This window comes from Pleurodeles waltl, chromosome 3_1 (assembly GCF_031143425.1).
Source record: "Pleurodeles waltl isolate 20211129_DDA chromosome 3_1, aPleWal1.hap1.20221129, whole genome shotgun sequence".
NCBI classification, from domain to species: Eukaryota; Metazoa; Chordata; class Amphibia; order Caudata; family Salamandridae; genus Pleurodeles; species Pleurodeles waltl.
In genome coordinates this window covers 84,451,436-84,474,916 of record NC_090440.1, presented here as the reverse complement: position 1 = coordinate 84,474,916, position 23,481 = coordinate 84,451,436, and the positions used below count along the sequence as shown (strand labels likewise).

Here is a 23,481-nt window from a genome sequence, read left to right as displayed (position 1 = left end):
TCAGAGGTGAGCAAGGCTAGGGAGAGGGTTCTACGCAGACGAGTTTTTCATGTAACCAAGTGGTGAGGAGTGCAAATGATCCTACTATTGTGTGACACATACTGCAAGCGAGATCAGGCAGATAGAGAAACTTGCTATGCCAAAGGCTCCACAACACCATGAACTTTACCAGCACCGAGATATGCCAAATGCTCTCTGCACCAGGACTATTCAATCATAGGGGGATCTGACCAGAGACCTCCTTTGAGAAAAGAAGACTAAAGTTAGATAGCTTGAAGAGAGCTACCTTTACAGAAAAAAAATCTGCAAGTAAACACAGTTGCATTCGTGTAATTTTGCCATTTCAGGAAACAGTGAAAAAGTGTTACCTTTACTGACGAATGCCCAGTTTATCTCCCGCTCGTTGCTTGCCTGGTGAAGTAAGGATACCTCTGCAGGGCACCAAAAGGAAAGGTTAGGGCATGTACCTCACTCTAAATGCTGCCCACGGTGGACATGTCTGCCATATAATCACCTCTGCTTATAGGTGTGGGGTCAAACGTCGCACATCAAGGAAACTGATGACCTGTCCTGCACATCTCACGTGCACAATTATAACCAGTGTGAGCCCTGCAGACTCTGCCTCCATGACTCCCAACTCTTAGCACACTTGGAGACTCTGTTGACCCTGGCTCACTCAAATCTACTTCCTTGATGCATATTTCTTCACACTGACACTCCATACAACCAGCAGTTGTCACATTCACATTGGTTTAAGTTCATGGTGTTCCTAATGAAAGCCTGTCTGTGCTATCCTATGTCCTGATGTCTCAAAGCTCAGCTAAGCTGCATCCCAGCTCGGAGATGCTACCACTGCAGATCGGTCCTGCTTCTGGGGGTCTGCACCGGTCACATATTGTGACATGTTTCATGATCATTGAAAGTAACGTGGTTCAGACCTGTTTACCATCACCCTCTCTTGCTAACTATTACCCACCAGCAAAGGGCCTCTCAGCACAGTCTGCAAATGCCCAGGCTACTAATTTAAAATAAGCCATAGGTAAAGCATATGTTCAGCATCCTGTACCGCGTACAATCTGATGTGTCTGACACCCTCTCGCGGAGAGGACTGTACTTCATAGATAACTTCCACAGTGAGTCAACAATAGTTTATTTTGATTAGTCCATCGTAAAGTTGCAATTCACCAAGAACATAAACTAAACTGCAAACATAAACAGATGCTATATATGTGCCATGCCTTACCCAATCACATAACAACCTCACATGTTAAAAACGCCGAAGCCACCCCTAAAACAATTCTTTATGAGGCCTTGCATTCCTCTTCGTCCATCTACCAAACTGGAGAATTGAAAATCTTGGGCGTAAAACGGGGATCAAGAAATGCACACTCCCTTCTCCTGGAGCCTTCACCCTTCAAACGAAAGTGAAACATGAACCAGTCATCCTCGGAAAGTGCTACAAGAACCTGGAATTCCCTTACAGCGGTCCTCCCCATGACCCATGCCATGGTACCTTGAAAAAGGAACCTAGCACTCTTCTCTCTGAAAGACACTTGCACTAAATCTTTGATCTCGCAAAAACTCTCAAATGTTGTTTTTCTCTTTTCCTTTGCTGTATCTCAAATGTATTGTCGTGATGATTATTGGCACCTTTATTCTTGTAAAGTGCTGTGAGGTCCTTGGGCCATGTATGCACTTCATAAAATCCCAAATAATAAAATAAATAAAAATAAATTGTAATGTCAAACCAGAGGTGTCCTACATGGATCCCACAGGTGCTTCATACTTATGGACAAAAGTTGAGAGGATGAACATCAGTAGACATCTGCTTCAGGATTTGCAAAATCTCCTTTTAATGTTTCCCTCTAGCCATTATTTCACGCTTCCAGCCCCTCAGCTGATCAGCTCTCCTCGCTCGAGGAGCAATGACCTGGAAGCAGCATATTAGTGGAAATGCAGTTCACCTGAATCTAATTTCTATCAAACATACCTAAAGCAGGACTATCTTCACATGCAATGTATTTTCCCACAGTCTTGCCGCCTCAAATTGCATGCATTCTCAAAAAAGTGCCCTCTATGTTCCTAAAATATGGCTTGAAAAACTATCCTTCACTTAAAACTTTTAATGGTCAGCTCTCCTTTTCCTTTAAAATGGGTTTCCTTCCTTTGCATAGCCTCCATGCCTCTTCTCTCTGTGTACAACCTTGCCTAATCAACATGCATATTTGCTTTAACTTCTAATCATGTATTTCTGCAAATTGGCCACAAGTCATTTTAAAGATCATAATCTCTCCTTTTTTTTAAATGACACCCTTGAAAACTTCTCCTCTAGCTCATCTATAAATACCACCAAACAGCTGCATGCACTTACATGTCTCGCTTTCCCCACTAATGATCCCAACTTACCTCTATCAGTTTAATTTACCACAAAGAAACTGAAGTCAGTCAGTTTGCTTGAGTGCACAAAAACTAATCCCAATAACCAATAACACTGGACTAAACACTAACCTTGGGTTCTGGAGCTGCGTGCTGCCTAGGCGGAAGCAATTCAATGCCTTTTCAAGTGTAGTAGGCACTATATAAATTCAATTACAATTGATATGCTTCCCTAATCTTGCTCCTAATTTCAGAGCTTCTCCTAAAAATTTGTAAACTGCAAAGCATATAAAATAAGAGTTCAGGATCAGTAAATTAACAAATGCAGGTCTGCAATTGAAATACCCTAATGAAAGGAAAAGAGAATACAGAAGTGTTCTTTTCGTACTTCTAAAAAAAATAGCAGAAAATAAAAAATAAACGCAAGCTTGCATTGATATCTGATCCCAAGGTCTTGATATCTGATCCTAAGTGGAAGGGCCTAGATATCCAGCTCAAATAAAGATACAAGCCCGGGCTAGATATGACAGTGCCATGGGCCCTAACCATCAGCTTCTCAAGTCCCATCATTTTCTGCTCCTTTGATAAACAGGAATTATACATGGAGGATGTGGATGTTTTAGCAGCTTTCTGGATCCACCCCAGGAACATTAAACACCTATCAGCCTAATATTCAGTCTGCCTTACTTCGCGCTCTTTCCAAAGTTCAAACGTCTCAAAGTATAGATCAGGTAAAATGTACATTGCAAAGCCGTAAGAGTGGAGGTGCAGATTTGATCTTATCCTCAACGTAAGTTAACCTCCTACATTATATGTTGTTGAAGCTTGTGGGGCCTCAGAGTGATCCTAATTAATCCATATATCCTCCTTCTGGCCAGAGAAAGAAATTGAAAAGTCCTATATACCTGTACCAGTAGTTGCTAAAGAATATTCTTAGCTACTTAGATTTTCAGCTTCGAGGTATATGCAACTCCCTGATTCCATGTGATGTTGATAATTCCTCCATTTTCTTTTTCGACCTTTCTGCATCTAAATGTCAACATTGACCTGCAATTAACATTGGGTAGCTTGGCCCAAAAAGCATTCAGGCTTAAGTTACAGGCAATATGTAAAGTATTTATGCAGCACACAAACAGTAATGAAAGGGAAAACACAACACAAGAAAACTCCCAAACTAATTTAGAAAAATAGAGTAAATGGTAATAAATTATTTGATACCAAATGACAAAAATCCAATCAGTAGAATCTAAGTTATGAATTTTTAAAGTTTAAGGTTCAAAAGAGTGCCTATAAAAGCACCAACCACGGACATCTGATCACCTACAGCAGCACAAGCAAGGGTCCAGGTTTGTATGGAGAACTCTTGGGGGCTCAGAACTCACTCAGGCTGGGTCTAGGTGTGGGTTCAAGATTGTGGGAGCCTGTTATGTCCCTGTGGCTCTGAATATGAGGCTATCTAGCCCTTGGAGTCACTTCTGGTAGTCCTGGGTTCAGGTGTAGATGTTGGCCTCACCAGCAGGCCTTGCCCCTGAGGGTTCAAGGCTGGCTCCAGTCAGCAACAGAGTCCTACCAGGTACAGCAGCAGTCTGGAAGAGTACTCTGGCAGAGTGCACAGTGGGTCGCAGGAGAAGGCGATCCTCTGAGAGTCCTTCTGCAGGTCCAGTAGTGAACTGAAGAGTGGGTCCGAAAGCCCTATTTTTATACCCTGGTGTTCCTACTCTTGGAAGTTGGGAGAAATCTCTGGAAAGGTTATTTGAAGTTCTGGAAGTTTCCTGCCTCCCCTGCCATGGTTCCAAGCTGGCTACAGTGACAATGCAGGGATGTTAGCCCTATTGTGAGGAGACAGGGCACAGCCTATTCAGGTGCAAGTGGGGCTGTCCTCAGCTCCATTACCCCATCATGCCAGTTGATGGGCCATTCAGCCTCTGCTAATAACACTATTGTGTCACTGTCTGGGAGGACCTAAAAAGTCCTACATGTCAGTTACTTCCCTTTTCACTACCAGGACATGTAAAACATAATGGTACACGTCTTATCTTTTAATTACACAGCACCCTGCCCCATGGGCTACGTAGGACCTATATTAGGTGAGTCTTATATGTAATAAATAGGGATGTTTAAGGCTTGGCACGGGGTTTCAAATGCCAAGTCGACATATCAGTAGGAAACTGCATTCAGGATACAATGACAGGCCTGGGACATGTTTTGGAGTGCTATTTAGGGGGGTGGCACAATAGATACTGCAGGCCCACTAGAATAATTTAATTTTCAGGCCCTGGGTAGAGTATATCAGTCAACAAGGGACTTATAAGTAAATTATGCCAAACATGCATATGCCAATCAAACCATGATTATGGGAGCGAGCACAAGCTTTAGTACTGGTCAGCAGTGAAAAAGTGCACAGAGTCCAAAGGCTAACAAAAAGCAATACAGTAAAATGTGGAGGGGAAAGGGCTAAAGGTTTGGGATGACCATGCAGAAAGGGTCATTTCCAACAGCACCTATGCCCCACTTTGTGAACACTATTGACTTACTTCATAATAAATTGTTTACTTGTATTTTGTCAGGAAGATGGATACCATGTCAAATAGAGTCATGAATTTACAAAAATGAGAAGGGATCTTAAAAATCTAACATAGTACTTTAAAGCCGCAATTGACATTGTGAAACCTTTAGCTATACACATTATTGATGCAGCCACAGCATTCAACTGCTAAACTGATTTACTGGTACAGATTCCACTGAGAAGCGCCTGCTCCTACATTTCTTAGAGAAATGCAGATTTGTTACTGTAAACCAACAGTTGAAGTACTAGCCAACTCAGAGCTTTGACAAGAAGCTATAATAAAGCCAGAGTTCCCAACTCTCTTTCTTGATGTTTGTTAGGTACATTGAACCATTGGCATGTAAACTGAACACTCAAGAAATAATATCTTTCACTCCTGAACTATTATCTTCTAAGATAGCTCTGTATGCTGATAATCTTCTTGTGACTATGACAACTAATTTGGAATTTAAGCCATTTAAGACATTTCAATGCAGTTAGCATACTGTAGCATGCAGAACACACACAAAGTGGTACAAATTTGGAGAAATTAAAACAATTCTCCTGGTTATGTTTCCTCCAATTCTTTGTGAATAGGGATTTGTGTCAAAACCTATGGGTGGTTTCATGGAAATGCCCGTGGATCATCTATGGAATGCCCCCTTAACGCAAAGTAATGCAAGGCAGTGCTTCAAGCAGCTTAGCTTCACTTTCACTTTCACAATCACAATTTTCATTGGATTGTTGCTACTACCAACATTTACATCATGTTTGTGTTAAAAAAGTAATGCAATCCTGAAGCAAAGTCTTTGTAAATCTGAGCCTAGGTCTTCTGTAACCAGGCAACTTGTGCTGTTCAGGAGGCTTTACCTAAAGAAGTGCATGTGGACAACTATATAGAGTTTGCACACTCTTGGTAGGTTAGGACTAGTGTACGTTTAGAATCTACCCACATACTTCTATGCGAGAGTAATCCTGGGAAAACCAAAAAGTGAAATATCAAAGGCAATTATGAAATACCTGTACTGAAGATGTTTTAGCTACCTACAGCAAAAAAACAAAGAGTGCACTATACCAAGAAATAGTAACATATTACTTTTTGTTTTAATGTTAATGAGCCTTTTCACAAATATTACAAATGAGCCTTTTCACAAATATTACCAATGTGTTCCTATGATATATTAATAGAAATAGGAGTCTGCTATTAGAATGATTATAGCAAGAGATTAGAATCTATCATGATGAAGGCTGCTGACCATGTGGAGACTGAAAAGTCATATGAAACATATAGCTAAGAAAGGACAATAATATCCCTTATCTGCCCTCAGAGCCAGAATGTTTTTTAACCCAGGCAGGGCATAACAGAATAAGGAAAGTAAGAAGAACAGCCCTGTTTTAACATTCATTTATCTGGTGTAATACAAAAAAACCTTGTTTCCAGACTAGTGAAAGAGCCCACCTCGAATCACATTCATGATCTGATTGTCGGAAGCCGGGTGATGAAGAATGCCACAATATGTGGGTGACAGCCTTGCTTTTCACAGATTTACAGACAGACGAATCAAAGGAGATATTAGACATAGTAGGTCTAACCTAGCAAGCGTGTGCACAATCATTGATACGGGAGACGGCAGAGTAGGATTGAGTCCCACTTCCCTTAACTGAGTGATTCTGGACACAACTATACCGAACTATTAGCTTTTTGACCTGAGATGTGATAATGGTTTGAAGGTAAGTTTTTGTTGGTCCATTTTTGACTAAAGGACCTTTAGACGAGTGAGTGGTTCAGTTCTGAGTAGGGGCACTGATACCCTCGATATGCTGTGGGCTGAAACTGTGACCTGCAAACTGCAACCTAGAACATTTCCTCATTTGGCTTGTCTAAAGTGTAACGCGTGTAAAGCATGCACTCTACTAGCTTATGTGGGTTCTCGAACAGCTCAGCATGTGTGCATTATACAATTAGTAAGGATCTGAAATCCCACCAAGAGTACTCCCTTTTAGAAGTTATTTTAAATCCTTGGACCTGCCAGTGTAACAAAACCTCCCTTTGGAGCTCAGATCAAAGGAATATTTGTTCATGGGAGTTTGTATTTAATTGATATCCAACACATTCGCTCGAATGCTCCCTTATTTCATTGCTAACAGTTTTTTCCCAAACAAATCTGATGTTAATGTTCTTGTTTAAGTTTAAAAGAGTCATTTTAAAAATGTACCTTTACAAGACAGAAATACTTATTCACACGTTTTTCCTTATTTCTCAAAATTGATTCTTTAAAACTTGAAAATCATTTAGAAGTCAAACTTTGAACTATGCTCTTAACCTAGATGAGGACAGAAGCAGCAATGGAAACAACTTCTTACAAAGCTGAGATGTCTTGCCACGATTTCATTAGACTTACATTTTATTGCTAACTAGAAATTGACACGGATATTTGAGAAATACTTAATATATGATGCTTGTTCAATGTATTTATAAAGCGCAAGAAATCTCCATGGGCGTCTTGGAGCTAGCCCTGACAGAGTAAAGAACAGGAAAGGAGTCTAAACTACTATTAGTGAGTAAAAAGCCAGGTCTTAATCAGCTTCCTAAATTTTAGAATATCATAGCAGTTTCTCACCCTCCATGGAAGCATATTCAATAAATTTGTGGTTTTTAAAAATAAACTCCAAGTTGCATGTTTGAATCTTGGTACAGACAGACACATAGAGGTTACTGATCTCACATTACGAGCAGGCACATACCAACTGAGATTATCTTGGAAGTATTTGGGAGCCGTATTGTGAAGGGCTTTAAAAGTAATACAAAGAGCATTAAATTAGATTATTTTCTCTACCGGTGGAGATCTTTAATAGAATGCAATGCAGATTGATATTTAGGAATCTTTTTCAGAAGCCAAGCTTAATCTTTTTTCATGGGTATCAGTGATGTTTCCTACCATACATGGCGCATTGAGGATGTGTGTGGTTGATGCATTTTAGTATGAGGACATGTTCAGCATCATAGTGTTTTTATATATCGATATGCCATATTATCACTGTAACTCTTCATAGTGGTCACGTAAAACGTAATTACAAAACAAATCCAAGATTAATTTATCTAATTTCACTACGGATTTCCACATAAAAGAAATCAAAGTAACTCTACAAGTTAATGAAAAATGTATTTAATAGTTAAAAAAAACATAAAATAATGTATGAATTTGTACACTAAACCATTAAAAGATGAAACTGAATTGGGACTTTGGTGACTAAAACTAATTACAAATATACTTCAAATCAAGTTACGTACTGTCAGCAGAGAGATGCGAGGTGTTACCAGGGCTGGCCTTAGGGCCGTGTGAGCAGTGCAGCCTCACTGGGTGCTGACCTGGTTTGGGGGGCGCTGACCAGCGCTAAAGTGGCCCGGGTGTTACCGTCACCTGGTCCCAGGTTTAGGGTTTTTCCCAATCCAAACCCTTTACGAACATTGTTCAGGTTTTGTATTTAATGCTCGTTCAGTGAACTGTATTTTTAAATCGATCCACCGATACTACCATTGATATCATAAACTAAAATTTTGTCACCTAGGGAATGATGGCTTTGTGAAGTGGGGGAGGAAATATTAGACAATGAATGGTAACGGATCATCGGCTGTCCTAAGATGGCTTCCAGAAACACAAGTTCAGCTAACATGATATCCATATACTATACTGTGCATATCTAATGCCCAGTAGAACATTGGAATGTGGGGGAGTGCTCTGGGTTTTTACTGGCTGGTAAAAGCCTGGAGTGTCAGCATTCCAATGTTCTTTGTTCACAACAACAGCTCCGGGAGGACTTTGTTTTATTTATTTGAACATTCTGCCCTCTAGTAACCGAATGTTCTAATAGTCTTACAGCCCTTCGTAGCTATAGCGCCAATTAAAGTCCTGCTCCCTTGTTAAAGGCCCTCGCCTTCTGCTCTGGTCTTTAACGCTAGAGCGGGCATGTCATGGGCGGTATAGCCCGCTACAGTGGGCTCTAAGGCTATAGTAGGCTATATAGAATGTTTTGGAATGTATCAGACAAGTCTGCCCCTTGTGCAGCTGAGAATATAGATTTTATGCATATGTTTCGGTCAAGTGTACAGTTATCGCCCTAATGAGCAAGTATAGTAAATCAAATAAACCAGGTAACAGGGCTAGAAATTTAGGGGGTGTCCAGGGCTTGCCTGCTGGGAGCAATGCCAAGGACTAAGACATATAAAGAAGCAGTCAGGTTTGCTGACGTGGCTCTGATACTGGTGGAAAGAAAGACTGCAATGATGTGGAAAAGCAGCAGATCCCTGCTGGCAACACATTGGCGAGGTGAGCTCATAGGTAGGCTGGGGCAGTAACAACCATTCTCATAGAGCTATGTAAAAGGAGAGGATCTGCCTCGGGACGCTTTCCTGTCCAAGGTAGCCAAGGATGATGTTAAGCCACCATGGAAGAGTGGGGTATTGTACATCTGGAAAAGACCTAGGAACCGTTGACCCGGAAAAAGGTGGCAGATGGATGACTGCAGCAGAAAGAGATGTGAGGACAGTGGTGGCTGCTGCTTGAGCGAAGGAGAGGTTTGACCTCACTAAAGGGATAAGTTGTGGTAATGGGGTCTCATGGTCCTGAGATGAACAAAGGTTCAATTTCAAATGGGGGTACAGCAGAATGGGTAATTGGGACATGTGATGCACACCACACATGTTTTAAAACCGGCTTGATACTCAGGATCTTGTGATGCACTCTAACCCATTTTTCGCTTTATTATTATTTTTACGTTGCAATATGTGAATGTCTACATTCTGCTTAAGGACGAGGGGGCACAATACTGGCTGATGGATATGTTACAAACGTGTGTTATTTGTAAAAAAAAAAATAATAAAATAAAAAAACCTTGAAAGGAGGTCGTTTCAAAAATGTATCTTTACAAGACAGAAATATTTACTTGAGAACCGTTTACAAGCTAAACTTTGACAGGAACACCAGTGGAAGCAATCTTACAAAGCTGAGATGTTTTGCAGCATCTGATCAAATTTGTACAGTATTTGAAACTGAGACGAATATTCGAGAAGTACATAATACAAGAAAACCGTATTTTTAAAAACAAACAAACAAGTAGAATATTCTGCGTATTGTTTCATTATACCGTTAAATAGGAAACTGAATTGTGACCTTTGGTGATTATGACTAATTACAAATGTAATCTGTATCCAGTTACTACCGTAAGCAGAGAGGGGTCAAGTGTTACTATTAACTAGTTCGAGGTTCCGGGATTTCCTAAATTCCAGCCCATTTTGGATTTTGTCTGGGTTTTGTTGTTTCTAGCTCATTTCGTTCAATTAACTGCAATTTATATTTTTAAAGAACCCAATAACATTTTGTGTTAACTATGTGACCGCTTTCTTTCTCAAACAATTTTCGAACAAACGATTCAAACAAATCAAAAATAGAAAAAAAATCTAGTAAAAGATAAAGGGCCAGATGTATGAAATTTTTTTGCACTCGCAAACGGTGCAAATCGCAAAATTCGGCCATTTTTGTGAGTGCAAAAAAGTGGTCTGCGATGCATGATAGTCATTCGCAGACCACAAATAAGAAATCACTAAAATTGCGATTTCTTGCGTTGTGACCTGGTTTTGCGAGTCGCAATTTGCGATTTGCAAAATCCACATCACAAGGCGATGCTGCAAAAAAACGCAAATTGCGATTTTTCACAGAATGGCATTTTGCACATGCAAAATACCATGAAATTAAACCAGGTGGTAACCTGGTGCAAAATGTAAAAATGCATTTAAAATGCATTTTTAAATTGAACATGTAAAGCACACATGCCCTTTTGGCATGTGTGCACCTTACATGTCCCCCAAAACATTTTTGGGGTGCAGCAGAGGGGTCCTTAGGCCCCCAGCACCCTGGGCTTTTGCATTTCCAAAATTGCGATTTCTGGTTCAGAAATTGCAATTTTGGAAATGCAAAAAATTCGCAAAATAAAATACATGCACCTATCTGCTGCGGTTTTTGTAAGGCCCGCATATCACAGGAGCCTCAATTTGCCTCAAATACAAAAATAATGAAAACGTCACAGAAAACATGACGTTGGAATATCAGGTTGGTCACACCTTTGAGCCAGCTGCCCCACATTGTATGTGTGTCAAGGAGAAACCAGCGCTTGAAGAATAGGGAGTCATAGATGCTTGCAGAATAGCCCATGCAGACTCGTCGCCAATGACTGCCTTTCATCCCACCATCTCATCATGTGGAATGTAGTATTAATGGACTCTTAACAGCTCCTTATATTAATACCACCATGCATAGTGCACTAATGGGGTCAAATGGCAGGCTGGGAGTAGATGCAAAATTTATAATCAGCCATTGCTCAATAGCGGTTGAAATTGACGAGTATCTTTAACAGAGGTAATGGTATTTTACAGGCACCATTTATTACTCCGGCAGCTGAGTCCCAGCCTGTTGTCTCAGTGAGGCCATTCCACTTAGCAGTTAGGAATGAACTTACTGTGAGAAGGTTTTGGTTGAAAGTAGGAAGTGCCTAGTGGGTCCTTCCATTGAGCTAGTGAGAAGTCTAAGAGGCTGGTTTTCTTTTGCATCATTGCACGTGCCCTTGCATTGGTTTTAAAGCCATCTTTTCTCGCTTTTATAGCTGTAAGCAGAAGGGGATAAGGGTGGCATGCCCTGCACTGATTTTTAACGCAATGCCTACTCCCTTTTGCAGCTGTAGGCAGGGGCAGACTGCCACTGGCGATTTCCCAGTCGGAAGCAGGCAAGGCTTTCTGAGCTGGACCGGCTGCCAAATGCAAACGCCTCCACGGCTCCATACCTGGCTTGGCTCCTACAGTGTGGGGCTGGCTTGAACATTTTTGTCAGGGCTGATTTTGGTTTCCAGTTTGACCCTGGCCTTGGGGACAATTTGGAGCCCTCCGCTTGTGGCTTCCTGGGCTACTGTCTCATTCTGCCGGGCCCAACAATCGACCCAGCTTGAACGATGCAAGTCATTTGCACAAATTGTCATATTTCCCTATATCAGTACCTCAGTTACCCATGCCTGTCCATGTTCTGCTTCTATATATCAGTCATGATTGCCTGCCCCTGAAATAAAATGATTCTGACTTTGGTCATCATGGTACATGCCACAAAGTAGAAAAGTATCGGTTGGTTAAGTGTGTAGACGCATCAGCTAAAGGACGATCAGATGTGTCTGGATTTAACAGCGCACTCCTGCATCCATCCTCCTTCTGCAGCTCTACCATTGCTCGATCACATCATGGTTAATGTTGTATAATGCATCGCTCTTCGAATAGTTTATAATAATGTTGCATCTTAATAACATCCTGTCTCTCACTCAATCCTAGCATGGTCAGGAAGTGGCCTTCACAAAGCTGCTCACCATTCACCCTCTAGAGAGAAGCTCTAGTTTTAGCATAGCTTTGAGGCTCTTTGAACTTCACAATGAAATAGTGTTAAGTCTTTGGCCACAAAACTGACTTTTCTATTAAACTGAGTTTAAAATTTTGGGACAAGTGTCTTCTTGCTCCTGTTGACCAAGGTGCCACTGTTTTCACATTCAAATTTCAGAATTAACATACAAAAAGTTACAATTCCTCATACAAATTACCAAAACATTTTAAATGCTTTGACATTATTTGAATTACCTGGTGTTGAAATTCGTAGACTTCATTCCCGGAGGCGATTCTAACATCTCACCAGGCTTTGTGGACTTTTCTCTGTTCATTTGTTGCAGGATAGAGTTCAGTTCGCTGATGACGTTCGCTTTAGGGCTTGAGAGTGCTGGGCTTTTGACCTCAGGCACATCCCCCCATAATTTTGAGGTTCTTGGCTGTAAAATTTTAGGGGTACTGGGCTGTGCAAGAATCGGAGGCGGGGGTGGGGCGGGAGGTGGTATCACAAAACTATCAACATTTTCCTCAGCCAGGGCGTCCTTATAAAGTGCATTGCTTTTGCTAACCACAGGCTTTATTTTTGGCTTGGGAGGTACTGGAGGTTTGTCCACCAGAAATGCTTGTCCATCTGCATAGACTGTACAGGTATCCAGGGCCTCGCCACCTTCTGAAGACAAGGTAGAAATGCTGGACACTGTTGAGATTGTGCTGGTCGTCTCTAAATGATGCTCACTGCTGCTCCGACTGTCCGCCTCCTCGATCCCAGAGTCAGTAACACTATCAAAATGTTCAGGTGGCGGAAGGAATGAGGCAGGCAAACAGTTTGAAAGGCTCACATGTTTCCTACTTTCTAAAGAGTTTGTTCCTAGGTTAGGGTTAAATAAAGCAGAGGCAAGGGCCCCATTTTTCCTCTGCTTCAGCAAGTCTGCCAGCGTAGTAGGCCCTGAGCCAGAGGGATCCTCAACAATGTCAAAGCTGTTGGCAAATTCAAGGGGCGGGGGCAATGGCTCAGTAAAAAGAAAATCTTCATCCACGTCAACTGACAAAAATGGGGGTGGAGGGATACGAAATGGTAAAATAACTGGCTCATCGACTGAGTTAATTGGCACAATAGTTTTCCCATGCGTTGCAGGTGGTTCAGGAGCACTGGCTGTTGGTAGGGAATCTTCCAGGGCATCATTTCTTTCTTGAAATTTAGATGTAGGGAGTTCCGAGGCCATATTCTTTTCTTTGTCCTCATTTTCGTTTGCCGAGTTGTCATCCTGCTTTGCTGAATCCACTGTATGAACCATGAGCAGACCAGCTGTCTTCTGCTGTGAGGTATCAACAATGTTTATGAGCATGTTCTTCTTTTCTTCTGGACGCTTGTCTTCCTTGCTGACATCTGGCTCATGCTTATTCTCTGTTGGCTGCCTTCGTAGTTGGCCCCGTTGGTTTGCCCTGCTGGTGGTTGTAGTAACTGGAAATGTTGTTTCTACATTAGATCTCATTTTTGTATCGATGAAAAGGGGCTTATTAAGATCAGGTACCACTGCATCCTCTTTGCTGGGACTCTCCTCTGTTTGGTCACTAATGGCTCTGTCCCTTGCTGCTAGAGCAAGTGCTAATGGTGAATTTGGATCAAGGACTTTGCCCGTGACTGGATGGACATAGTTGCCTGAATTGGTGACGTTGGTGTTGCTGTTCTTTGGTGCTATACCGTTGTTATCAGAAGCTTTTGTTGTTTTGGGAGAAGAATGTAATATCCTTGTGCTAGCAAGGTCAAGTGCATTATTAGATGCATTACCATTGAGATTGTTGGAACTCACCCTACTAACAACTAAAGAAGATGGTGCCATGAAATTCCTGAAGCTTTCATCCTTACTGAACATTCCTTCATCAATAGACTTTGAGTGTCTTAGCCGCGGACTTGGTGTGGGGCTGACATCCTCATCTCCCAAGTCTGTGGAAAGAAAAGCTGGTGAGTTTCGCCTGGCCTCCAGTCTTTTTTCCCTGTCTCGGACTGCTCCAGCGATGGCAGCTGCAAAAGGACTATTGGTAGTCAAGTTGTCATCCGGCTTTAGTTGTCCTGGCTGATCCGTGGACTGGAGGTCAATTTCCATACTGCTTCCCTGACTGCTTTTCCCACTGCTGCTGGTGGAGGGTTCTTTTACTATGATAGTTGGGATTGGAATGGAACAGGTCTTCTCTGGACTGTCCTCGACGTTTGATTGTTTTACAAGCATTCCTTTTCGCCTTGCTGGTTTGGCAGGAACATAGACAGCTTTATTGGCCATCTTTCCAACTTCTGAATAAGGGTTTTCCGGCATATGGCTCCTCTGTTTTCTGAGGTTTGGCTGAGGTGAAGAATTCCTACTGTACAAATCTTCGCAGTCCAAGGAATAGCGATCTGATTCATGCCTGTAATACATTCCTTTGTCTCTTATTAGGGTGCCCATGTGGTCAGATCGGACAACAGAAGAGGAAGCTTTGGTGGCCGAGTTCTGATTGAAGGCAGGTTTGATTGTCCCATATCCTCGCGGTGTAGGCGACTTGGGAGAATTGTAGGGTGAAGGGGAAGGGCAAGGCGAAGGGGATGGGGAGAGTGATGGTGATGGGACTGGAGGGGGAGGAGAAGGTGGCATCGTTGCTGGTGGAGGAGGAATATCTTCAGAGGTGTCTGGCATGGATAAGCTTCTAGTGAATTTCAACATGGGAGGAGCTAGGAATTGCCTTTCTTCCTCAGTTATTCCTGTAAAAAACAGGGACATTTGATCAGGTTGGGCATAATTTGCCTAATGGTTCAAATATTTGATTACATGTTTTTAATAAGTTGCAAATAACACAAGTTCCCCTACCCAAGAGTACAAACTATTAAAATATCTATAGAGTAAAATTTTGTACATTGGAAAGCGAATGTTAACTAAACATATAATGTATAAAAAATAATATGCAGTGGTACACTTTGTTTTCCACCGATTAACGTTAACAAATTCCTCTGCCATCACAGCACACTTTTGCATACCAGCTCTCCAATATGTGCTGATTTAGAAGAAATTTACCCTCTTCAAGACATTTTCCATTAAATGCTTTTTGAGAGCACAAATTATTTCATGGATGATACACAACTAACACCCAAGGCCAAAAACTGCAAGTCAGTTGCTAATTTTTATTGTGCTTTCTGTGCTGAGGATCATGAGTGGACACCATCTTTGAAGGGAGAGGATCAGTTTTGCCTAAATGTTCATCAAAGGGAGCTGAAGGGGCTAAAATATAGAGGCTCATCTCTTCTAACTAATGAAAGTTAAATGCCATTATCCTCTAGGATCTCAAAACCTAATTGAATTGACGGAGCTTAAGATAGCCCCATAATTGTGGTACTTTAAACCTAATGATCAACTGTCATCCGCAAGGGCTGTCATTCCACGTCCCAGAACACTATTTAGCACAGCAAGCCCACACACCTAATGGAATCTTCTTGCTTCATTGGGATGGCACCACACTCTGGGCCGGAGAATTCAGTGCTGTCTGTACTGTGTGCTAGAGGGGCAGGAGACATGCCACGAGGGATAAATTAAATATAATGAGTCCATATGGAAATAATTTCCATTGCCAATGGTTACCCTGAAACTATCCCCTGGCTCTGCAACTTGTGGAACAAGGGCATAACCAAGAGAGCCGGATCCAGATTTCCAGGATACACTGAATGTAAACAATCGTCATTTAGACTCATTGGTAATGGCATTTCCTATTGGCATACGCTGCCATCTCAATTAGAGAGAGACAGAAAAGGGTCATTTAAAGGAGTGGAAACCCAGCATCGGATGCCTGTCTTAATGGCTAAAATTGTGTTCCAAAGGGGAGATCAGTTACATTGACTGTTTTGACCAACAAGCGAAAACCTTGAAATATACATTATTAACATTAGAGTTGGTAGATCCTGGACTCAAAGGACATTATTGTGGTTGTGATACAGACAGCTTCAGCAGACACCTTTGTTCACAGTAGTAGAAGGAGGGGACTTTGGGTCAGCCCATCCTCTGGATTAGATGATCTTCTTATCATTTTGAATTTCCTGCTGTTTAGTGAAATTCCTTCTTATTCCGGGTTTGTCCTGCCCGTGAAGCTAGCTTGTTTGTGCTTTCTTTTTAAGTGGATAGGGTGTATTGGTCTGTTACTGTCATGAAACTTGTTTTATTTTAACTTTCAGATGTTGGTTACCACTTCCTGGGAGTATGTGTTTTTTCCTTTCACTATTAGTGCCCTCTCACGCGATCAGTTACTGCCCCGAGTCACTCCTCACTTCCTTCCCGCCCTTTTGTTGCTCCTGTGAAATGCACTATGTCTTTCTCCTCCCACCCAGCTGATGCTGTTCTGAGGTGTGCCTGGAACAGGAGGGTGGCCTTGGTGATGCCCTGGATGGTATCCCACTGAAGTTTCATGTGCCTCTTACCACGCTTTTAAATAAAATGTACTCTTGGTTCCCACTCATGCCCCTCTCCAGCACCATGTTGGTGGCTGCTATTAGCTCTGTCAAAACTGTATACCTTTATAAAATCACCTGCAAAGCGAACAGTGACAAGTGGGCATGTTACAAGAGCAGAAAACATTGCTCTCTGTACCTGTAACTACCTTACATGTATTGCACATCACATTATATCAGTCAACATAGCGGCCATCTTGAAAAGTCAAAAAAACATTGCCTTCTGTAATTTCAAAATGTCAGTTGCGTTGTGTGACACGGCATGACATGAAGAAGAAACGCACGTTGCATCACACAGTGCAGTGGCCATCTTGCATTGTTTTCTTTATTTCGAAAATGGCTGCTGTGTTGTGTGGACTGACTTGATGTTGCGAAATATACTCAAAGAGGCGGCCATATTGAAAGTATAAAAAACTTGTTTATCGTAGTTGGTTTCTGCGATTAGCTTTCCCAATGCCGGTGCATTTTAAGATCTTTTGACACTGGCAAAACCAATAGTGTCACCCTCTCAGCACTGGCACTGGAAGACTAATGCTTGTAGTCACATGAGGGTAGTTTAGAAACATATCTTCTGAGACTGGTTTCCATGATGTTGCTTAGGTGGAGAAGGTAACTCCCAAGTGTCTTTCTAGCTTTGATTTTAGCAAATAGAGGGAATCGATTTATGAGTATAAAAGAAGCCTCTGTAGACCTCACAATAATAAGCATTTAGGTAGAGCCTGGGAGCCATTTAAACTATCCTTATGTGTCCTCAGGAGTCTGCTACACAATCCTGTGTTGTGTGTACTTCATATTGAAACTCACGGAAGTGTGATCAATCTCACATAAATGTGTAATGCAGCAGATTAAATTCCCTTGTAAAAGCGTTCAACTGTGGTATTAGCAGACAAGTCCACATCATCTTCAACGAAACATTGTTTTAGTTTGAGTTTTTGTTGTAAGGCTTTTTCAGCTCTAGTTGCACATGTCCGGAGACTGGTAATACACAGCACACACCGCAGGGCTGCATGGGCTGGCTTTATGCTGGATCATGGCTGTTGGACCTGGCTTTTTGACGGGGACATCCCCAAACTGTTTGCCTCCTTCCTCCTATTTTTTCTGACCTGTTGTTGTTGGCTTTTGACCTCTGGGCACTTTACCACTGCTAACCAGTGCTAAAGTGCATATGCTCTCTGGGTAAATTGTACTACTGATTGGTTTATCCATGATTGACTATTTAATTTACTTGTAAGTCCCTGGTAGAGTGCACTACATGTGCCTAGGGCAGGTAGATTAAATGCTACTAGTGGGCCTGCAGCACTGGTTGTGCCACCCACCTCAGTAGCCCCTTAACCCTGTCTCAGGCCTGCCATTGCAAGGCCTGTGTGTGCAGTTTCACTGCCACTTCGACTTGGCATTTAAAAGTACTTGCCAAGCCTAGAACTCCCCTTTTACTACATATAAGTCATCCCTAATGTGTGCCCTAGGTAACCCCTAGAGCAGGGTGCGGTGTAGGTAAAAGGCAGGACATGTACCTGTGTAGTTATATGTCCTGGTAGTGTGAAACTCCTAAATTCGTTTTTACACTACTGTGAGGCCGGCTCCTTTCATAGGCTAACATTGAGGCTGCCCTCATACACTGTTGAAGTGGCAGCTGCTGATCTGAAAGGAGCAGGAAGGTCATATTTAGTATGGCCAGAATGGTAATACAAAATCCTGCTGACTGGTGAAGTCGGATTTAATATTACTATTCTAGAAATGCCACTTTTAGAAAGTGAGCATTTCTTTGCACTAAAATCTTGTTGTGCCCTTCAATCCACGTCTGGCTCGGTTTAGTTGACAGCTCCTTGTGCATTCACTCAGACACACCCCAAACACAGGGTACTCAGCCTCACTTGCAAACATCTGCATTTTGAATGGGTCTTCCTGGGCTGGGAGGGTGGAGGGCCTGCCCTCACACAAAGGACTGCCACACCCCCTACTGGGACTCTGGCAGACAGGATTGAGCTGAAAGGGAACTTGGTGCATTTCTTAGAGACTCTTTGAAGTCACCCCCACTTCAAAGGCACAACTTAGTATAAAACAGGGCCTCTGCCCTACCTCATCAGACACTTGCTGGAGAAGAAACCTGAACCAGAAACTACATCCTGCCAAGAAGAACTGCCTGGCTGCTCAAAGGACTCACCTGTCTGCTTTCTACAAAGGACTGCTGTCTTGCTGTTGCCCTGCTGCCTTGCTGAACTCTTGTCTGGCTGTAAAAGTGCTCTCCAAGGGCTTGGATAGAGCTTGCCTCCTGTTCCTTGAAGTCTCAGGACCAAAAAGACTTCTTCCTTTCACTTGGACGCTCCGTGCGCCGGAAATTTCGACGCACAGCTTGTTTCGCGGCGAGAAAAACGCCGCACACAAACGCTGATCGACGCGACGCCCTCGGGACGATCGAGACTTCGACGCACAACCTCGCAAGGACAAAGCCGCCCGACTTTCCAGGAGAAATCGACGCGACGCCTACCGTGAGTGCGAAACTTTGACGCACGGCCTCGCAAGGACAACGCCGCCCGACTTCCAAGGAGAAATCGTCGCGACGCCTGCCGTGAGACCAAAATTTCGACGCACGGCCTCGCAAGGACAACGCCGCCCGACTTCCAAGGAGAAATCGACGCGACGCCTACCGTGAGATCGAAACTTCGACGCGCAGCCCCGCAGAACGACGCGCAGCCGGAAAATAAGCAGGAGAATCCACGCACAGACCCGGGACATCTGGTAATCCCCGCGATCCACAAAAAGAGACTGTCTGCGCGCCGGACAACGACGCCCGACTTCCCCGCGTGGAAAAGAACGACGCAAGTCTGTGTGTGCTGAGGAGAAATCGACGCACACACCCCTTTTTCCACGCATCTCTTCTCCTGTGGCCCTCTGAGGAGATTTCCCACCAGAAACCAGGTACTCTGTGCTTGAAAGACACTTTATTGCTTTTTAAAGACTTAAAGACACTTAATATCACTTCTCAGTGATATCTTTACAAATTCGTATTGCAACTTTGATCGTGTTGACCTACAATTATCCAGATAAATATTCTATATTTTTCTAAACACTGTGTGGTGTATTTTTGTGGTGTTATACTATGGTGTTGTATGATTTATTGCACAAATGCTTTACACATTGCCTTCTAAGTTAAGCCTGACTGCTCGTGCCAAGCTACCGGAGGGTGAGCGCAGGCTGATTTTGGATTGTGTGTGACTTACCCTGACTAGAGTGAGGGTTCTTGCTTGGACAGAGGGCAACCTGACTGCCAACCAAAAACCCCATTTCTAACATTGGTGATCAGCGGTGAGGATAGGACTTGTGTTTGTGCAGTGACATACAGTAGCTAAGTATTTCACTACCTACCCACAGTTGAAGGTTAACTTGATTTTTCATCTTTTTTGGCTTTTGGTTCTCTGATGTCCTCCTGGATATACTATTGATATTTTGGACTTTGGATTTTGGTTTTTGCTAGTAAGATCTTATCAGAATGGGATTGCTTACCTACTCATTCTTTGTTCGTACTGACCACCTCACTAAGGCTGACCTAAGGAAGCTTTGCAGACAATGGGGCCTTCCTGTAGCAAGGAGATCTACTAAAGCGGAGATGCTCCATCACTACATAGTCTGGGGGGAGGAAAGATGGGCAGAGAGAGAGGCAGCAAGAAACCAAATGACTAAGTACCCCTCAGATGAGGAGGAAGACTACTCAGATGAGGAGGAAGGCTACTCAGAGTTGGACAGTGACCCAGAAATAGATGAATGGCTCCGAAGTCAAAGGCGACAGGAGCAACAATTAGAGGAGTATCTTGCAGAGGTTGAGGCAAAAAGACTTTTAGCCCTGGAAGAAGAAAAGATTGCAGCTCAAGAGCTGAGCTGTAAAGAGCTGAAACTGGAGGCCGGAAGGGCTGAGTCCAGTTCAGATGGTGGCAGCAAAAATCTTGCATCTAGTACTGCTGAAGAAGGGCACAAGCCCAGAGATGTGGTGCTCAACTTGAAGAAGGGAGTTGACACACCCCAGGCAGTTCAAGGGTATGAGGTAGTTCCCGTTATGCACAGGGTCCCTGAGAAGGATTGGGGAACTGGCACAGGGAGTCATATTCCTACTGGGGGGAGGGACACTTTACTGACTCTAGCAGAGAGTGACAGAGAAAAGGGTTCCCCCCTGGTGGACGTCCTGGATATAGAGTGTAGAGACATCCCAGAAGAGTTTGGGTTGAGTGTCAGGGACAGACAGATACTGTCTCACCAGTGTCAGGAGGGTGAAGTAGAGTGCTTTTCCAAGGTTGAGTTACTGGGTGGTTGGGTGAAGGGTACTGTGGTTAATACATGTGAAGGGCAGAGTGATGTAATTGCTGGAGAGCATATGTCTGGTCCTTATTTTCCAGAGCTACGCCAACACCAGGTGGAGTGTGAGTTCTCTGACCCCAGGGAACTTACAGTGGAGGCAGACTTTTGGGTGAGTACCAGAGAGTCTGAAGAGGCATTTGGGGGTGCTCCTGAAGGGAGTGGTCTAGGTGGTTCCCGACCAAGTGAGGTGGGAGAGGATTGTAGTGTCCCAGGTAGGTCTCAGAGCCTAACCTGTACCGTAGGGCCACCTTTTGAGGGAAGCCCTGCAGTGTCAGAAGAACTTGGGGGGATGACTGTAGACAGCATCCCAACAGTTCTGGTGTCTGGCAGTACCACTCCTAGTGAGGGGGTGCAGAGGTCCAGACATAGGGTTGAGAGGGGGTGGCAGACCCCAGTGGAGGATCTTGAAAGTCAGGGGTCAGCTCTGAGAGCAGAGCCCCCCAGGAATGACCCAGGTGAGACCGTTTCTGGTTTGGGGGAAACCCAGACTCTGCCGGATGGGCAGAGGTCGGGAGACCTGCGCCAACCAGACTCTTGTGTGGCCCTTGGGGACGGCGTGTCCCTTGTGGGGGGTGAGAGTGCCCCCCAGGAAGTCCTGGCATGCCAGGCAAAGATTCAACCTCAGGGTGGTGACTCTGGGTTGGATAACCGGGTTCAGAGGTTAAACTTTGACCTGGTGGGGGGTAGATGTGCCCCCCAGAAAGTCCTGGAATGCCAGGCAATGGTTCAACCTCAGGGTGGTGACTCTGGGTTGGCTTACCAGGTGAAGAGGTCAAACTCTGACCGGGTGGGAGGTAGGTGTGCCTCCCAAGAAGTCCTGCTGTGCCAGGCAATTGTCCAACCTCAGGGTGTTGACTCTGGGTTGGATGGTCAGGTTCAGAGGTTAAACTCTGACCTGGTGGGGGGTAGGTGTGCCCCCCAGAAAGTCCTGGCGTGCCAGGCAGTTGTCCAACCTCAGGGTGTCGACTCTGGGTTGGATGGCCAGGTTCAGAGGTTAAACTCTGACCTGGTGGGAGGTAGGTGTGCCTCCCAGAAAGTCCTGGGGTGCCAGGCAATTGCCCAACCTCAGGGTAGTGACTCTGGGTTGGCTAACCAGGTTCAGAGGTTAAACTCTGACCTGGTGGGAGGTAGGTGTGCCTCCCTGAAAGTCCTGGCCTGCCAGGCAATGGTTCAACCTCAGGGTGGTGACTCTGGGTTGGATATCCAGGCTCAGAGGTTAACCTCTGACCTGGTGGGGGGTAGGTGTGCCCCCCAGAAAGCCCTGGTGTACCAGGCAGTTGTCCAACCTCAGGATGGTGACCCTAGGTTGGAGAACCAGGTTCAGAGGTTAAACTCTGACCTGGTGGAGGGTCAGTGTGCCCTCCAGGAAGTCCTGGCGTGCCAGGCGATTGTTCAACTTCAGGGTGGTGACTCTGAGTTGAATGGCCCAGTTCAGAGGTTAAACTCTGACCTGGTGGAGGGTCAGTGGGCCCTCCAGAAAGTCCTGGCGTGCCAGGCAATTGTTCAACCTCAGAGTGCTGACTCTGGGTTGGATAACCGGGTTCAGAGGTTAAACTCTGACCTGGTGGGGGGTAGGTGTGCCCCCCAGAAAGTCCTGGCGTGCCAGGCAATTGTTCAACCTCAGGGTGGTGACTCTGGGTTGGATACCCAGGTTCAGAGGTTAAACTATGACCTGGTGGGGGGTAGGTGTGCCCCCCAGAAAGTCCTGGCGTGCCAGGCAATTGCCCAACCTCAGGGTGGTGACCCTGGGTTGGGGAACCAGGCTCAGAGGTTAAACTCTGACCTGGTGGGAGGTAGGTGTGCCTCCCAGAAAGTCCTGGTGCGCCAGGCAATTGTTCAACTTCAGGGTGGTGACTCTGAGTTGAATGGCCCAGTTCAGAGGTTAAACTCTGACCTGGTGGAGGGTCAGTGTGCCCTCCATGAAGTCCTGGTGTGCCAGGCAATTGTTCAACTTCAGGGTGGTGACCCTGAGTTGAATGGTCAGGTGCAGAGGTTAAACTCTGACCGGGTGGAGGGTCAGTGTGCCCTCCAGGAAGTCCTGGCGTGCCAGGCAATTGTTCAACTTCAGGGTGGTGACTCTGAGTTGAATGGGCAGGTGCAGAGGTTAAACTCTGACCTGGTGGGGGGTAGGTGTGCCTCCCAGGAAGTCCTGGTTTGCCAGGCAGTGATCCAGTCTGAGGGTACAGACCCTGGGCTGGAAGACCAGGTTCAGGGTGTCCCCCCGGACCTGGAGGGAGGGGCTACTGATAACAGTGCCCCTACCATGTTGTCTTCTGAGGAGGCCACTCCTAGTTGGAGGGTGCTGGACCCCAGAAGGGAGGGCAGGGGGAGGGA

At 44.3% G+C, this 23,481-nt stretch overlaps 1 protein-coding gene across 2 annotated transcripts in view; it reads right to left on the bottom strand.

The window, feature by feature from the left end:
* The window catches only part of SHANK2 (SH3 and multiple ankyrin repeat domains 2), a 2,270,638-nt gene that overhangs the window by 58,086 nt on the left and 2,189,071 nt on the right, over nt 1-23,481 (bottom strand). For both annotated transcript variants that reach the window (XM_069221873.1, XM_069221874.1), the window contains one exon: nt 12,588-15,066. In XM_069221873.1, coding sequence (XP_069077974.1) covers nt 12,588-15,066 — 2,479 coding nt within the window. The remainder of the gene's footprint in view (nt 1-12,587; nt 15,067-23,481) is intronic.